This window comes from Pseudorasbora parva, chromosome 3, assembly GCF_024679245.1.
Source record: "Pseudorasbora parva isolate DD20220531a chromosome 3, ASM2467924v1, whole genome shotgun sequence".
In the NCBI taxonomy this organism is placed as follows: Eukaryota; Metazoa; Chordata; class Actinopteri; order Cypriniformes; family Gobionidae; genus Pseudorasbora; species Pseudorasbora parva.
In genome coordinates this window covers 43,544,903-43,563,179 of record NC_090174.1, presented here as the reverse complement: position 1 = coordinate 43,563,179, position 18,277 = coordinate 43,544,903, and the positions used below count along the sequence as shown (strand labels likewise).

At 38.7% G+C, this 18,277-nt stretch overlaps 2 protein-coding genes across 8 annotated transcripts in view; both read right to left on the bottom strand.

Annotated features, from left to right (window-relative positions):
* The window catches only part of mfsd3 (major facilitator superfamily domain containing 3), a 106,954-nt gene extending 100,219 nt beyond the window's left edge, over positions 1-6,735 (bottom strand). For 4 of the 5 annotated variants that reach the window (XR_010904398.1, XR_010904400.1, XR_010904399.1 and 1 more), the window contains exons 1-2: positions 6,650-6,735; positions 5,496-6,228 (exon numbers count right to left, since the gene is read on the bottom strand). Coding sequence is in view for 2 of the 5 variants with exons in the window: in XM_067439028.1 (XP_067295129.1) it covers positions 5,496-6,186 (691 nt within the window). In the remaining 3 variants the exon portion in view is untranslated. The remainder of the gene's footprint in view (positions 1-5,495; positions 6,229-6,649) is intronic. The other variant, XM_067439029.1, reaches the window with a different exon arrangement.
* Positions 6,736-7,819: 1,084 nt separating this feature from the next.
* On the bottom strand, positions 7,820-11,187 carry anxa1a (annexin A1a). Of its 3 annotated transcripts, none has more exons than XM_067440203.1 (13): positions 11,082-11,187; positions 10,486-10,588; positions 10,163-10,247; positions 9,990-10,084; positions 9,792-9,905; positions 9,534-9,624; positions 9,161-9,240; positions 8,926-8,982; positions 8,756-8,849; positions 8,568-8,663; positions 8,377-8,435; positions 8,141-8,263; positions 7,820-7,980 (listed from the first exon to the last, which is right to left on the bottom strand). In XM_067440203.1, exons 1-13 carry the CDS (start codon positions 11,099-11,101, stop codon positions 7,927-7,929), a joined length of 1,071 nt encoding a protein of 356 aa, XP_067296304.1. In that variant the 5' UTR covers positions 11,102-11,187; the 3' UTR covers positions 7,820-7,926. The 3 variants fall into 3 exon arrangements, with proteins under 3 accessions (XP_067296304.1, XP_067296305.1, XP_067296306.1); XM_067440204.1 differs by having other exon boundaries at positions 7,821-7,980; positions 11,025-11,159; XM_067440205.1 differs by having other exon boundaries at positions 7,821-7,980; positions 10,486-10,593; positions 11,025-11,137.
* Between the last annotated feature and the right edge of the window lie 7,090 nt (positions 11,188-18,277).

Genomic DNA, 18,277 nt, shown 5'->3' with positions numbered 1-18,277 from the left:
AAACCTTGCTAAATAAAACTTAGTGTCTTTAATGCCTATGTGCTTAAAAGGCCTTAAAGGCTTGAACCCCGCTTAAATGCTGCTTGCAGCTTTAATTATTATTATTATTATTATTATTATTATTATTCAGCCGAAAAACGCATCGTGCAGACCAAACCGTAAGGGCTGGAAACTTGAAACTTTGTCAATAGGTAGTACTAAAATCGAGGAAAGGTTATCAAATTATGAGCCAGATTGGCCTATAGGTGGCGCTATAGCAATCAATTGCGCAAAATGGCTCATAACTCCTAAACCGTTTGGTCCACACTCAAGTGTCTTATATCATTGGAAAGCTGAGACCTTGGCGAACAAAACGTATATCTCCGATTTCATTTCCGTCATTAAAAATTTTCCGCCATTTTGAATTTTGTTGAAAACCTACTTTTACGAACTAGTCCCTGGTTTTTTGACCGATCGGAACCAAACCAGTGCCAAAATGTTGTCTGTAGTCTGAATATCAACATTCATTGAGAAAAAGTTGAAATTTCGATTCACGGAAGATAAGGGGATCAAAATGGACGCTGAGGGCGGAGCCTATTTTACTAAAAAGACTATAACTCAAAAATGAAATGAGATATCTTCACCAAACTTGGTACATGTGTGTATGGGCTCATTCTTTGGTCTCGATAAAAAAATCGCGACGATTGGTGGCGCTATAATTTGAAAAAAACAGGGAAATAGCTATAACCACACGACCGCTAGTCCGATTGACCTGAAAATTGGTATGCAGTGTCTTGGCCCAAGGTACTATATAAGTCTATGAGGACATTGGTGTATCTCAAAAATCATGGCCGCCATCAGCCAATGAATTTTGAGCACCTATTAGATGGGGTTAACGGAGGTCGATGGGAACGAAACTCAGTGGACATGTTTGACTCATGGTCCTAGAGGTCTGTAAGAATTTTGAAAGAAATCGGCCACTAGTTGGCGCTAACCCAAATAGGAAGCTCAAAAATTCACGAAAATTGTTGGGTATATGTGGCATGACATGCTGATGAAGCATGCAAAGTTTTAAAGAGATCGTACTATAGGTGGCGCTATAACTGTTAAAAAGCTTTAAAAACCATGCATTTCCTATGGTAAATTGCCTATATTGGCTGTGAATGGACTTTTCCATCTATTATTGCAGTGTTTAAAATCTTGCTAAATAAAACTTAATGTCTTCAATGCCTATGTGCTTTAAAGGCCTTAAAGGCTTGAACCCCGCTAAATGCTGCTTGCAGCTTTAATTATTATTATTATTCTTAATGACGCTTGTTATTTAGAAGAAGAATGTCGTTTTTATTGATTTTATTATTATTTAAAAGAAGAACGTCTTTTTTATTATTTTGTCAGTCTGAATTATTTTAGTCCCAGTCCGTGCGCAGCTGCCGGGCCAGGCGGGCCTGAAACGTCAGATAAAGCGCACAGGCTCGCAACTGGAGGAATACATATGCCTACAAATCAAACGCTTTGGTAAAGTCACACAAATTAAACATTGACGTTCATGTTGCACAAAAATAAACACTGAATGTTGTTGTTGTGGTTTTTAACAGTGGGTCATAATATAGCATATCTTGTCAGTGCGTTTTGTGGTGTTAGGAATTGTTTTTCTGCGCATTTTCCACTAACACAAACGGGCGTACACCACCTCCTGAGCTGGCGTAGGATTTGAGCGTGCCGTACGCCAACGTCCATATTGATAAATCTCAAAGTCACCGTGGGTTTGGGTGTACGCAAGGTGTACGCTGGAAATTTGGTGTACGCACTTTTGATAAATGAGGGCCATTGTGCATAGAATTGGTAGGCGGGCTTAACTTAATGACGGCAGAGTTGTTGAGTTCGAAGCTGGCAAACAGTGGTCTTTCGAGTCAGCTTTGGCCACGACTCTAGAAGACCTGGAGTTAAGCTTTTCTTTGAGAAAAGAATGGCACTGAAATCATTCTTAAGAAGGGAAGATGTGTTCGGAGTTTTGCTGACCGGATACAGTCAAAGTTTAATCTATCAACTAGCTCCACTTCACCTTGGTTGAAGCGCTATCCAATTGTGTGCAGAGGGAGTTTGAAAGACAACCATTTATCCCGCCCCTCGGATTGAGCCCTGTCAATGTGGAGTTCCTAGACCAAACATCTTCATGTGGGTCTAGCTTGTCAACCCATCAACTGTTTGGTAACCTCTATTTTAAAATATCTTCTTTCAGATTCAACAGATTGTATTCAAATGCATACAGGTTTGGAACAACTTGAAGGTGAGTAAATGATGACAGAATTGTTTTTGTTTTTTTGGGTGATAATCACTTTAAGGTGTGTATTTTTTAAAATACAAGTTTTTAAAACTTGATAGCTCCAGTCCTCAGTTATTTTTATTGCACAGAAAAGAAAAGCCATGATATTCAAGTTTTCACCTTTTGTATTCCACGGAAGATAGAAAGCCATATGGGTTTTGAGCAACATGAGCATGCATTTCAATGAAATGCCACCTCAACTAGATGCTGACTAAAACCAGCTCTATGATCCAAAGTCCCCAGAATCTTCATCATGGGAACAGCCTGAGGAACCTGGGTCCCTCCCAGTTCATTTAGGTCACTGTGCCGTGTGTATCTGCATCTGTGTGTACTTGAGGAGGTCACACAACTCCATTGTAAATGCTCCTCAACCAACAACAAGCCCCATACCAAGTCTCTACGGAGCTCTGAGTTTAGAATACGTAAAGGTCTAGGTTATTCCCTTTACATTATGGGACACAATGACATAATTGTTTGGATGAAACAAAAGCATAGAGAACTATCACTTGCACCGTTAGCTATGTGACTGTGAGTGAAGATACTGTAGTATGGATAGGGAACGGAGATGCATCCTATTCATAGTGTGATGTAAGCTCGCATATCTAAACAGAATGCTTTTTAATGTTCACACCCGAGTTGAACAATGGGCCAGACAATGGGAAAACAATTTAGGTCAACTAAAAGACATCACATACTTCACTCATCTTCTTTCTTGGAATTCGGTCTTTTCTCCATCACCCTCCACTCACACGCTTCCTCATCATACCCGATGCCCCTGCACACCACCGTCTCTTTCGCTCTCTCATAGTTGACCATGTGGTGGGTGTTCATTAATTCATCCCCCCTGCAGTCCTCTGCGTTCCCTCTAGAAAATATTTGCCTCCTGCTCACGTCACCCCTTCACCCCCCCCCTGCAAGCCCCTCCTTTCCCTGGCCCCTGCTGTGCGGGATAGAGGGAGGGCAGCATCAGGCGATGTACACACATATAAGCGTGTACGAGTGTGTTATGTATATATTGTTAGAGAAAGAGAGTGAAAGACAGAGAGACAGAGCAAAAGTGGTTTTCTACTCCCTTACAGAGTCCAACTTTAACCCCCCACAAGTACACTCCCAGCTCCAGCTGGACTCTTCCCAGGGAAGCTCCACGTCTGGCCCAATCCCAGCCCCCTCCATCCCATCACTGTCCCTCAATCACCCTTTATCAACGCTTGGGCTGAACACATTTGGGTAACAACCTGTGATGCAATAGAGGCACTAGATGACATGCAACGACGTAAAGTGTGATTGATTTAACAACTTAGTAAGACACTTACACTTCTACAATCCAATAAACATCTTATTAAATCTTGAAGTATATAACAAAGAACTTTAGTTTAAGAAAACCTGTGTGCCTATGTGTCATATGATAATATAAAGCTTTTGAGAAACAAGCAATGCATGTCAAATAAAAAAAAATAAAAAAATAAAACTGCAAACGACCATTTAAATACTTTCTATCTTCTATCTCAGTATGTCCCCATTAATAACAGTTAATAGTTTTAAAGTGGTTATTGATTCCCGCTTAGGTATATTTTAGGCATAAAATCAAAAAAGTATGTTTTCTAGAAGGAAAAAAAATGATTTGCACAAATCTTAAAAAATCATTGACACAAAAATCCAGATAATAAGATAAGACTTTGTTGTAGTTTGCTTTAAACATGAACTGCACAAAATTGTTAAATTTTTGCTAAAAAAAAAAAAACATTACTAAGATTACCTATTATGGGGATGTAAAACGAAAAATAAATTTGTCATGATATGTTCAAGACATTCTCTAAAACCAATTGTAATATTAAATGCTAATTTGTTTCAAGTAAATGTATCTTGTAGATTTATATATATTTTTACTGAAAAATTAGACAACACAGATTAGGAAAATAATGTTTTGCGGTACAATTTGGCTACCACACTTGTAAATGAAAGATGTTATTGCATTACTAAAGTAGTTTGTGTCATCAAAAGTGCTGTTTAATGATGATTATGATGATGATCAGGGGGAGAAACCTTATAAAACGGATTAAGAGGGGGGCTGCCGCTTGTCCTGTCTGATTTTGTCTGCTGGAGCTCATCCGATTACAGTGCCACCTCTCTCTCTCTCTCTCTCTCTCTCTCTCTCTCTCTCTCTCAGAGACACATACTAATATACTCACACAAGCCACACAAAGCCTGGTTTTCTGATTAAATTATTCAAATTTGACAAAAAAAATATTGCACTCAAATGAAGCAACACGAACAAAACACATTCATATAAGCATGAATTCCGTTTTCAGTGAAAATACCACAGACACAAAGAGACTCTAATCTGGATATAATCCCCTTCTGGTGCCAAACACCACATTCAGCTCATTGAAAGTGATTCATTAGCTGCTATTTATGCCTATATTCCTCATTAAAATCATAACGTAGAAGTTAGGCTGGTAGTTAAACACTGGCTTAAACTTAGACGAAAGATTGCAATATCAGTTTCAGTATAGACATTCCAAACAACTGGATGATCCAACTGTGTATGGTTTCCTGATGTTTAGCGGCTTCAAAGTCACAGAGTGTGTGACAGTAAGAATGGAAAAGAGCAATACCGCCATCTTGAGGCAAAACAACACATTACCATGACTGACCACCACCATGAACTAAATATAATGCTCAGTATTAAGGTCATGATCAGTCATGTTAATATGTTGTTGTTTTTTTTAACTTTCCCTCAGTCCCACCTTCCTGAAACAAATTAGTCACTTTCCTGCTTAATAACTTAAGGAATTGCTTATAGCTATAGTTATCACAGAACATTAATAATAGTTAGCGTTTACAAATAATGTTATTAAAATGATCCCTTATAAGCCATATATATATATATATATATATATATATATACACAAAAAAATAACAATAGATTTTACCAAAATAATTTCTAAATGTTAAGCAGAAAAACGACTAGTAAATTACAGAATGTCAGAATAGTGGGGCAAAGTTATAAATTATAAAAAAGTTTTTTCTAGTGATGTAGAAACGACACACTTCACCTTTACATATTAAAATGCCTGAATATAATTTATTCAGTAAACAACTAATTACAAAACAATTGGTGTATGTCAACATAGTCAACAAATTAAAGGAAAATTTAAATGTTGAGGATGTTGAAATATGACAAATATCTTACCTAGCTTGTAAGTGAGGACGTAGAACATCGTCCATGGTGTTCCTGGCACAGACAAGAGCTTCCTCCATACCTTCCAGGGCTGCATCACATCTTTTGGCCCTCTCCGTCCTTCTCCCTGTCCTCGTGCTGACTCTCCATCCAACACAGGGGCGCCCCACACGAACAGAGCAACACCACCGTACACACAGGCCAGCAGAATGAACATCCAGCCCCAGCCTGCAACATCAATCACTGCCAGGAGACCCCCTCCAGCAAACACAGACCCAGCTTTATACCCCACCACCTGCACAGTGTTCCCCAGACCAACCTCCCCCTGCCCCCTGAGCAGCCGCACAGCCGCCCCGTCTGCTGCAATGTCCTGCACGGATGCCAACACATTCATGGCCAGCAGGGAGCCTGCTACAACCATGTACTGAACATCAGGTGAAATAGTAGCGCTCACCAAACAGGTGAGGGCCAGACCAGCCACCGTGCCCACCAACCAGCAGCGCTTGGTGCCTGTCCGGTCCACCAGAGGGGCCCAAAGTACCTTGAGCACCCAGGGGAAGTAGAGGATTTTGGTGAGGCTGATCCGGGTGAGGGAGTGACCGGCACCACGCAGGTACACTGGGAGAAGGGATGACTGCAGGCCATAAGGAATGCCCTGGATGAAGTAAAGGAGACCCAGGAACACCAGCTTGTCGTTCATCATTGAGAAAGGCTAGTTTGGGGAGCCTCAGCTCATGGCTGCACTCTGTAATAACACAAATATTATCTAACATGGACTTGTCACGCTAACATATTGGCTAAATGCATTTTTCTATTTAAAAACAAGAAGCAGCATTGCAAGGAGTGCTGAGTGGTTAATTCATTCATTGCACATGTCACTCATTAATGACACTGACATATAACACATTGATATAAATGATAGAACATGTGCAAGTGTCATCATTAGATATTTTTTGAAAATATTCTGCAAACTGCTTTACAATAACATTAAATCTTTGAGCATAAGAACGATTCAGTTAACGTTACAGTCATAAACAGTCATTCAGTCTTAAACATCACTGTCCGCATTTGCTCTACTTGAAGGAAACTTTCAATTAGGACTAATACGAACAACCGAGATTATACATATCAATTTACAAATTACAAAATGTAAGTACAGCAAATACCTTACAGTATTTACAGGTAAACGTCTCTTTCACCCGCCGTGTTCGATGCTGCATAACCTCTATTTTCCAATCCTCGTTACTTCCGGGGGAGCGCGTGACGTAAGGCACTCATTCGACCAATCAACATATGGGCCTCGACAGAGCCCTTGTTTCACAGGCAATACATCAACAGCGCCACCCGGTAGTGCAGCGTAGGGCAGTAATCACAGCAAGACTTGGCTTGTGCTGACATCTATGACATTATGTACTGTACTGAACTTTCTCCCAAGCCCATGAAGTAAGGATTTTAAAGATATTACACCCTTTCTATTAGTCCGTGTTTATCCATTTCCCACCACTCCCACTGTTCCATACAAACATGTTTCTGAATCAGTCTTTTTGTCATCCTCAGTCTTGTGGTAAAAGTTTTCTTTGCTGCGGGTAAAAACTGTTGCAAAGAACATGTAATTCATTTTTAAAGAATGTAGCTATTGCCTTGATAAATAAGAAGGCATAGGCCTACACATCTAAAAGAAATAAGTGAGTTTTTACTTGAATCAAATGGTTTTTAAGTCAGGCATATTTACTTGAAGAAAAAAAACATATGTACATTTCTTACTCTGTAAATATATTTAGTTGTCTCTTTGCTTTTATGACAGACTGCACATTAAAAAGATTCTTGAGGCACCAATTGGGATTCCCCAGATTGCCACCTTTAAAATAACCTTAAAGATTTATGTTGTTCACTAGGCTCTAAATTAATATACAACTGAAGTCAATTTTTTTTTTTTTTTTTTTTTTTACAAATTGTTTCCATCCCTGGTTCCAACCAGCAAAACTTATATTGGAACTTAATTGTTCCCCTTAAAATAGTTGACCACTAAGCCCTGCTCATTTTAGAACAAACCAAAATTTAACTTCAAATAATGGTGACACCATATAAGTGGTTGTTTCACCAGTGTTTGATTAAAATTATTTAAAAATCTAAATTGTCGATTTTAAGGGATATAGCATATTAAACTAATTTTAAATGCATGGCAATACATTTTATTAAAAGAAAACAAAGAAATTTTACAATTTCTGCCTCTCATTTGCCACCCCAATTGAAGAATGACCCTGATATCACATTTGAAGTGTTGCAACACACACACACACACACACAATTATATTAAAACAAGTTTTTATTCATTGAAAAAAAAAAAAAAACTGTTTCAGTCCAGTACAGTTGTTTATATGGGGTGTATAATTAATGTATTGATAGCTGGGTTTCATTTGTATACAGTCATTGTTGACACCACTTAATTGCCACACAAGGCTAGCAGTATCGTCTCATAGTCTCCTTTGGTGTCATCCTAAAACAAACAAAACACACAATCTTTAAAAATTGCATCTTTAAAGAACAGGATCACAATATAACACTCACTATTTTGTGTTTATGTATTGAATAGTATAATGACTGTACATAATAAAGATACTTAGATCAATATAAAAAATTTGCTAAGATTTATTTACCTGGATGTCCTGGTAGAGACTCTTGCCAAACTTATTCTGATACTCTTGCTTGATTTTGGCCAAGTCAGTCTCAGAGCGGCTCACCAATATTCTGGTCAAGATCTTGCCTTTGTAACCAGAGCCCTGTGAAACACAAAAAAGCCACACTGATGGTTTCCAACACATTTAGAAAAGTTGTAATTTTAAATGTATGACTCTAGTGATATAAATGTATCAATATATTGAGTTACACTTGCCTTCATTGCTAGATTTAGTTTCTCAGCAAAGAATCCAGGTTTGTTTCCAGCACATTTCACTGTTGAAAAGATAAGTCACAGTGTCATAAAAAAACATGGATTTTTTTTTTGCATTGAATTATTGCATGTCATACAATTGTAAAATGCAGTATGCAACGCTATAGACAGTCATGAAGGTTTCAGTGTCTCACCAACAGCAATCAAGCAGCTCTCAATATCACCCTTCAACTCCAGATCAATGGCTTTTGCAACATCCACTTTGCTGTACTTGGAGTAGAGCTGAAAAACTAAATATAAAGACAAAATATGACATTACTATGTGTCAAGTGGATTTAGAAGACCATTGTTCTTATTTTGAAAACAGGGAAGTCAACCATACCTTTCCTCAAGTGAGGAGCATTACGTGAGGTGAGGATGTCAATGAACACAGCACAGTCCGTGCCTTTTCTTTTCTCTCCTGCCTCATACAAGGCCTACAGGCAGAATGAGAGGTCAAGTGAAATGCACATACAACGATCCACCACATAGTCACAATACATACTTAATTACCCTGGCATCTTTGTCAGCAAGGTCTTCTTGCACAACCCTGTCTTCACTTCTGGCAGCCTGTGTATTCAAATAAAAAGAAAGTTTATTAACGGGTCAATTCATGTCACAAAACACTCTACAAGTGAATCGAGGTGCAGAACAGAGGTTTTCGATAAGTCAGACAGTACTGGGAGGGGCAGAATTGAGAAACACTACTAGAAAATGTAGGCGGATCATCCATGTAAGAAAAACCAACCTTGCAGAGAGCAAGCAGGGCATTCCTGAAGTCTCCACTTGTCTCAGACTTGATCTCCGCCTCTAGTTCCTTTTTATAATCTATAAAATGTAAGCCATACATTAATTTACGGATATACTCTACTCAGATGACATAAACCGGGGGTGTCCAATCCTGCTCCTGGAGGGCCACTATCTTGCACTTTTTAGCTCCAATCAAACACACCTGAACCAACCAGCTAAGCAAGATCTTCAGGGTAACTAGAAACTTCCGGAAAGGTGTGTTGAAGCAGGTTGGGGCCAAACTCAGCAGGACGTTGGCTTGTAGGGCAAGATCGGACAACCCTTCCATAAACATATTTAAAAGCTAACTACCTGATAATTAGCATTGTTACCTTGTTTGAAAACTTGTTTAAGCTCTCGGATCTCTTTATTGGTCCTAGAGGCCAGAATCTCAATAAGTGTCTCTTCATCTGTGCCCAAACCCTAGAGAGAAAAATACTTAGTTATACAACCCATGTCAAATCTTGTGTGTGTGGGGTTTTAAAATTGAGAAGACATACAAGTCCAGGGACTGTCCATTTAAAATATTCACCATATACAGGGTAAAAATGTGAAGTTTATCTATATCTACAATTCAGAATCAATTTTACCTTCATAGCATTCTTGAGCAGAAAGGCATCATACTGAGCAGGAGGCATCAACAGGCCCAGAACCACATCTTCCAGCTCACCTTTAAGGGCAGCTTTCAGGGCTACATCTAGAGGCTGCACAGAAAAGACAGGGGATGTAGGTGAAGGAGGATCCAGAGAGTAAGAATGTGTTCATTTCAGGTCCACTAAATGTAATACCTTGCCGGTGGCTTGCTGGTAAGCAGCCTTGATTTGCTGGCGCTGGGCATTGCTCCTGTGGACCAGTGTATTGATGATTGTGACCTCATCCACACCTGTGAACAAACATTTGTGTCAAAAGAGCAAATAGATGCACAATGCACAGACACACACGTTTTTTAACATATACTAACCCTTTGCCTTGATAGCTTTGTCCAGGACACCTGCATCTGCAGCTGCATTAAACTGAGCAAAGGCCTTAATTGTCCCTTGCCCCTCCTAAAGAAATGAGAGACACTTAATAAAATCCTTAGCCTACATATAATTAACAAACTAACTAATAACAGACCAATGTAAAAATTCAAGAAGCAAATTTTAGAAAGGAAAGCAGAAACATTGTAGCTCTTGCCCTTTAACAGGATGGCTGTGACTAGAATGGGGAGTGGAGTACATTCCTATCGCTGACTCATTCAGTCTGGAGCTGCTCAAATTTTCCAGAAAGTTAAAGAAAACTTACTGTGATGTCCTGTGCTGTGTTGTCTTGCATGCCCTGATAGGAGAGCTGCTCGAGAAAAGCACTGACGAAGGACATGTTGACAACTGGAACTGAACAGTCAAACCTAGCCTACATGTTGACATATGTTAAAATACATATATCAAAAGCTGAATCCTTAAATGAAATACATTTACATTTAAAGAATTAATCATATATTATATAGGTCTATACGTTTTATAGCTGTTTTAATCTCATAGGAAGTACATTCACCAATAAAACAGAACATTAAACACTGTCAAGTCATTTACATAAAAATATTGAAGACGACAAAACAGTTCGCAAAATCAGGATGTGGAATTTTAGTTGTTTATAACTATTCTAAGCAACTGCGTTGAATAACTTTGTTGCATAATTTTCATTAGAATATTTTCTCATTTGCATTTTATTTTTCAGTAAACACAAACAACGCTGTCATGAATATGCAACTGTTAGCCTATATATTTAAGAGAGAGGAAAAGACGACGTTTAAGAAATAAAGAAAATCCCAGTTCCTCACTTACCAAGAACGAATACAGCAAGCGAGTATGACAGAAAGTTTCAGCTGTATTTATACTCACAGAACCACACCTAGCAACATCAGCTTAACTCTTGCGCTAGTTGGGCGTTGGTTCGGCAAGTCTACTTTCCTCCTTCCCTCCTTCCCGTTTTAGTCTACACCCAGTTCTGAACATAAAATGGAAATATTTGGGTGCATGTTTTTTTTTTAAAGGTGCATTTATTAATTTATTCCTCATAAAAATAGTGCACATAAAGAATAGTAGGGAAACTCCGTTTTATATTAAATACAATGATATGTCTCAGTACCAGTTAAAAATCTGTTTCATTTAACATGGATGGACTGAAGCTGTCTCATTTCAGAAGGCTGCGTCCTCCGGAGGTCGCATTCGAAGGCTGCATACGTCATAAGGCCGTCTCATTTCAAAAAAGTGAGTAATAAGGCATAATTAAGACTCTCCAAATGCGACCTTCGAATGTGTCCTTCTTTCACGGGAATTCGGAGTGTGCACGAGGTGTATCCTTCACGGCTGGGAGATAGGCTAACCCACAGTTCTTTGCGTCTCCGTTAACCGTCATATTTTTTTTAATATTATATCAAAAAACGGCACCACCGCCAGATATACATCCGAGCGTAGGTGTGGTGTTTAAATTAAGTAGTTCAAGCTTTTTTTTTTTTTTTTTTTTTTTAAGCTCTATATTACCTCAAACAGTTGTGGTAAACAGGATTACAACTGTTAAGTGCATTTAGTTAAAACGTTTAGAACAGTACATTGCTGTCAAGACAAGAAACATTTCATAGTCATTTTTAAGTTATAAATAATTTTCATTCATATAAACTGGCGTGAGAGGCTGAACTTGTTGGCATAGCAACGTGATACTTCCTGCCTGTGTGTCCTACAAACAGGGGCGTAGCACCAAATTTTGGGCCCTGGGTACAAACCATCTTGCTGGGCCCCCGTACCATGTATGTGTATGTATAGAAAACTGACTTCTAAGGCCCCCCCCCTGCCTCGGGCCCTGGTTACTCAGTACCCTTTATCCCCCCAGTCCCACGCCCCTGCCTACAAAGGATGTCTCGTTTAATTCTGATTGAGGACACCATATACTGCATCCTACACAGGATGTGTCCTCCGGAGGACGCAGCCTTTGAAATATAACAAAATGAGACACAGCTTGAGTCTCGTCATGGGAGATGAGTCTTGTCATGGGAGATAGGGATTACCGTATTCACCGTAATTTCAAGATGACAATACCTGACGTTCTATTATGAGCTGTGGGAACTATGCGTTTCTACGGCAACACTTAGCCTGACAAGCCAGACCCACATCAAGATGTTTCGGTCTGGAAACTCACCATTGACTCACTGGGCTCAATCCGAGGGGCGGGATAAACGGTTGTCTTTCAAACTCCCTCTGCACGCGATAGGAGAGCGCTACACCAACCAGAGCAACGAAGGTGAAACAGAGCTTGTTGATAGATGAAACATTCGCGGTATCCGGTCAGCAAAACCCCGAACACATCTTCCCTTTTTAAGAATGACTTCAGTGCCGTTCTTTGTTCTTTTCTCAGAGAAAAGCTTAACTCCAAGTCTTCCAGAGTCGCGGTCAAAGCTGATTCGAAAGACCGCTGTTCGCCAGTTTCTGTGTTTACTAGAAGCACGCAAACGCAACTCGGTCGTCGTCATTATGGCCCCGCCCACCGACTCTATACACTACTGCTGCGTCCCAGTTCGCCTACTTATACTATGTCCTAAAAATATGTACTCTTTTTGTGAAGAAAAGGTATATACTTTTGAATGTGTTGCAGAAAAGTATGCAAGCTTCGGGACATACTACTTCGCCATCTTTAACGGACTCTGTCGCTTAGAACTTAAGCGACAGAGTCCATTAAAGATGGCGAAGTAGTATGCGAAGTAGTAGTATTCCAGACTTTACGTGCATCCCGTCACCGTTTATCTGCGCTGTCAATCATCGTTAGATTCGTCACAGTTCAGATCCTCCACATTCAGTTTAAACTCCTAACGTATCGGAGAGAAATGTAGCCGCTCGTTGATCTGCCATGTGTGGGTCTTTGTGGGTCAGAGACTCTCCTCATGTGTCCTCAAGTTCACAATGCTGCTGCAGGTGAAATAATGTGTACAACACTGAATAAATATATTTTTGTCAGGTTAAATACTGATAGTTGGTCACTCAAACCCCTTTATCTTAACTTCTCTACTTAACCTTCTGACTCGCACATCCGTCATGTTTGTAGTTTTTAAACGCTTTTTATCCGCGTTTGTAGTTCTAATCGAATCCTCGTCCAACTCGCAATGGGTTGTGGGCAATATCAGCCGTTAGAGTGCCCATCGATCCATACTTCGAATTCGGACCGGAAATAGTAAACCATCCGGGAATCTTTGGAATACTCTTTTTAACATACTACGATTTGGGACATACTAATCCTATTTTCGAATACTATTTAGTATGCGAATTGGGACGCAGGGTATGTGATTGGCCCGGCAAGAGTTAGGGGAATACAGCTCAGAAGGGTGTTCAGAGTTGCTAGACACAATCTGCTAGGCAGATTAAATTTGCTGCCTCTAGGGTGCGTCTAGATTTCTAGGCTAAGGCAACACTATCAACGCCTAAAAATGAACCTTCAGGCCTGGAACAGCAGTCGCATGGTACAAGTCAGTTCAGAAAATTTGGAATCTGGTAATTACGTTAATTACGATGTGAAAGCAAAAACAAAACAAAAAAAGAAGATATTTTGGAGAATGTGACATTCTTCAAAATATCTTCTTTTGTGTTCAGCAGAAAAAAGAAATGCATGTTTGGAACAACTTGAGGGTTAGTAAATTAAGGACAGATTTTTTGGGTGAACTAACCCAAAAAATGTAGGTATACTTATTTTTTTGTATGGGTGTACAACGACAAACGATTTTTAATGATCATATATAGGCCAGCTCACTTCATAATGATTTGTTCACTGAAATTATTTAAGCAACCCAGCAGGCATTTTGTACTAGGCTACCTGTTGTTTTCCACTGTCATGGTAGTCAAAATGAGTTATAAAAAATACCCAGGCATTGTCTTCTTACTTAATGCAACCCTTGAGCCTGACATTAGGGTCATTGTTGTTGTTGTTGGGAGAGAGCCCAGCAAATTCAAGGCATGCCTGGTGAATTTATTTTCACTAAATTAATTTCAGAGAACAAATCATTTTACGTACAGTAGGACTTTGATGTTATCATACTTTTAATTAGTACACAATTCGCATTTTATCACATAGGTCAGGTTATTTAAAAATAGTGCAACTATGTGTAAAACCAGAAGTAGCACTTTCTGCACGCACAAGTAGGCCTAAGCAATAAAAAAATGATGTCAGCTTTTCAACCTCCTTTTAGAGCAACTAAAAAACCTGATAGACCAGCAGTCTTGTCTGCTGGCAGTGAGAAGGTGGTGGTTAAGGAATTTCACTCAGTACAATAAGGTAAGAAAAAAGTAATAGAAAAATTGTTTTATTAAGCCCTTTATTTATTTGTTTTCTAATTATTGAATGTTTTTATTTTTATTTTCTGTAGGTTTAGGCCTCCATAAAAACCTTTCGCTCAGGAATGTATTTGTTTTTTCAGGAGGAGGACAACTAGAAATGCTGTTGCGAAAAGTATGCAATGAGAATAATCTGGCTACACACCATCAGTCATGCAAGATGGAGGCAGTTTGTGCAATTCTTGGAAGCAATTTATGTGAAGCTTTTTATTGCATTTACTTACTGTGTTGCACACATGTTGTTTTTAACAATGCTTCAGTGGCTATGATAACACAATATGATCAACTTAAACAACTAGTTAACTGAATTTGTGAGATAAGGGCACTGGAGAATAAACAGAGACGAGCAATGCTTTTGAGGTTCTAGTTCTCCTGCATTCCTCCATACACACCAACCAACTAATCATAATGAGGCATCTTATCTATTCACATTCGTAGGAAAAAAACGTTGACTGTTGGAAAGGTACAGCCACTATTTGCTATTTTGTGAATGCAGACCTGTCGAAACATAAATTTCTGAACAGGACTGACCTAACACTGTCCAAACAGATTGTGACATTTTCTCTGCCTTTTACATTTTTTTCTGTATTTCCTCACACCTTTTACTTCTTCTAAACCTCTAGTCTTGTAAACTCTTTTGATATGTACAGGCCAAAAGTTTGGACACATTACTATTTGTAATGTTTTTGAAAGAAGTTTCTTCTGCTCATCAAGCCTGTATTTATGATCAAAAATACAGAAAAATATTTGTTTTAATATTGTGATAAATTATTACAATTTAAAGTATTTGATTTTTAATTTATTATTCTTTAAATTATCATTTATTTCTGTAATGCAAAGCTGAATTTTCAGGATTGTTACTCCAGTCTTCAGTGTCACGTGTGACATCCAGTCTATCACGAGTGTTGGAAACAGTTTTGCTGCCTAATATATTTGATGAATTAAAAGTTCAGAAGAACTGCATTTATTCAAAATAAAAACATATTTTCAAATAATTTAAATCTCCTTTACTATCCATTTTTATCAATTTAACACATCCTTGCTGAATAAAATTATTGATTTATTTCAAAAAAAGAAAGAAAAAAAATGACTGACCCCAAATTACTGACCAGTAGTGTAGATTGTTGTTACAAAAGATTTCTATTTTTAAAACATTTGCTTTTTTTTATTTTTTATTTTTATTTTATTTTACTTTTTATTCATCAAAGTATTATAAAAAAGTATCAAAGGTTATGAAAAAGTATTAAGCAGCAGAACTGTTTTCAACTTTGAAAATGAATCATCATATTAGAATGATTTCTGAAGGGTCATGTGGCACTGAAGACTGGAGGAATGATACTGAAAATTCAGCTTTGCATCACAGAAATAAATGATCATTTAAAGTATAATAAATTGAAAACCAATTATTTTAAATTGTATTAATATATCACAATATTACATATTTTCTGTATTTTTGATCAAATAAATGCAGGCTTGATGAGCAGAAGAAACTTCTTTCAAAAACATTACAAATAGTAATATGTCCAAACTTTTGGCCTCTACTGTACATGGAGCTATATGGAATTTGTCATGTTCAAACATTGCTGCCTAACATCCGCTAGCACAACCGGGTGATGTTGATTTGCGTTCTCCTTATGTACTGGAGCATGATTTTCAACACTTACGCAACTTAGTGAGATCAACAGGGTTTGTTCCAACAAGTGTAACTCATTTGACAGCTCTTGACAGTTCTTTTTTCTCTCTCTCACTCCACTGAGTAAGCATATTAAATCCCTGTAACATTTAACAGAGAGAAGATTATCTATACTGTACCTTTGCTTTCAAATAGGACAGATGACTGCATACACACTGTATAAAATGTTTAACCAAAAAATAATGGGAAAACGCTACAAAAAAACAAGTAAATGGCGACATCCAAGCGGGACTCAAACCCGGATCTGCTGACATGAGAGTTGGACGTTCTAACAAGGAGGCTAAAGGCTACAACCTCTAGCGTTAGTCGCTAGAGCATCTCTTGAGGACAGAGGCGTGAGGTTTTACTTGCACAGTGACTGCTAGCTGGCCTCTGTTAAAGAGGCATAACATTATGACCACCTTCCTCATATTGTGTTGGTGCCCCTTTTGCTGCATCCTGGTGCCATATGTTCCCCAGGTATACGACGCACCCAGCCATCCACTTGACGTAAAAGAAAATGTGATTCATCAGACCAGGCAACCTTCTTCCATTGGTGCAAACATAAAGATATAAAATTGTAATTTTTTGTGAAGAATCAACATCAAGTGGGACTCAATCATGAAGGGGAACGAAATTTACTGGATATTTCAAACTTTTTTAACAAATCAAAAACGGAAAAATTGGGCGTGCAAAATTAACCCCCTTAAGTTAATACTTTGTAGCGCCACCTTTTGCTGCGATTACAGCTTTAAGTCGCTTGGGGTTTGTCTCTATCAGTTTTGCACATCGAGAGACTGAAATTTTTGTCCATTCCTCCTTCCAGAACAGCTGGAGTTCAGTGAGGTTGGATGGAGAGCGTTTAAAAACAGCAGTTTTCAGTTCTTTCCACAGATTCTCGATTGGATTCAGGTCTGGACTTTGACTTGGCCATTTTAACACCTGGATATGTTTATTTTTGAACCATTCCATTATAGATTTTGCTTTATGTTTTGGATCATTGTCTTGTTGAAAGACAAATCTCTGTTCCAGTCTCAGGTCTTTTCCAGACTCCATCAGGTTTTCTTCCAGAATGGTCCTGTATTTGGCTCCATCCATCTTCCCATCAATTTTCACCATTTTCCCTGTCCCTGCTGAAGAAACGCAGGCCCAAACCATGATGCTGTCTCCACCATGTTTAACAGTGAGGATGGTGTGTTCAGGGTGATGAGCTGGTGCTTTTACGACAAACATAACATTTTGCATTGTTGCCAAAAAGTTCAATTTTGGTTTCATCTGACCAGAGCACCTTCTTCCACATGTTTGGTGTGTCTCCCAGGTGACTTGTGGCAAACTTTAAACAACACTTTTTATGGATATCTTTAAGAAATGGCTTTCTTCTTGCCGCTCTTCCATAAAGGCCAGATTTGTGCAGTATACGACTGATTGTTGTCCTATGGACAGAGTCTCCCACCTCAGCTGTAGATCTCTGCAGTTCATCCAGAGTGATCATGGGCCTCTTGGCTTCATCTCTGATCAGTCTTTTCCTTGTATGAGCTGAAAGTTTAGAGGGATGGCCAGGTCTTGGTAGATTTGCAGTGGTCTGATACTCCTTCCATTTCAATATTATCGCTTCCACAGTGCTCCTTGAGATGTTTAAAGCTTGGGAAATCTTTTTGTATCCAAATCCGGCTTTAAACTTCTCCACAACAGTATCTCGGACCTGCCTGGTTTGTTCCTGATGCTCTCTGCGCTCTGCGGACCTCTGAGATTATCACAGTGCAGGTGCATTTATACGGAGACTTGATTACACACAGGTGGATTTTATTTATCATTATTAGTCATTTAGGTCAAAACTGGATCATTCAGAGATCCTCACTGAACTTCTGGAGAGAGTTTGCTGCACTGAAAGTAAAGGGGCCAAATAATTTTGCACCCCAAATTTTTCAGTTTTTGTATTTGTTAAAAAAGTTTGAAATATCCAATGAATTTCGTTCTACTTCATGATTGTGTCCCACTTGTTGTTGATTCTTCACAAACGATTTTTAGTTTTATATATTTATGTTTGAAG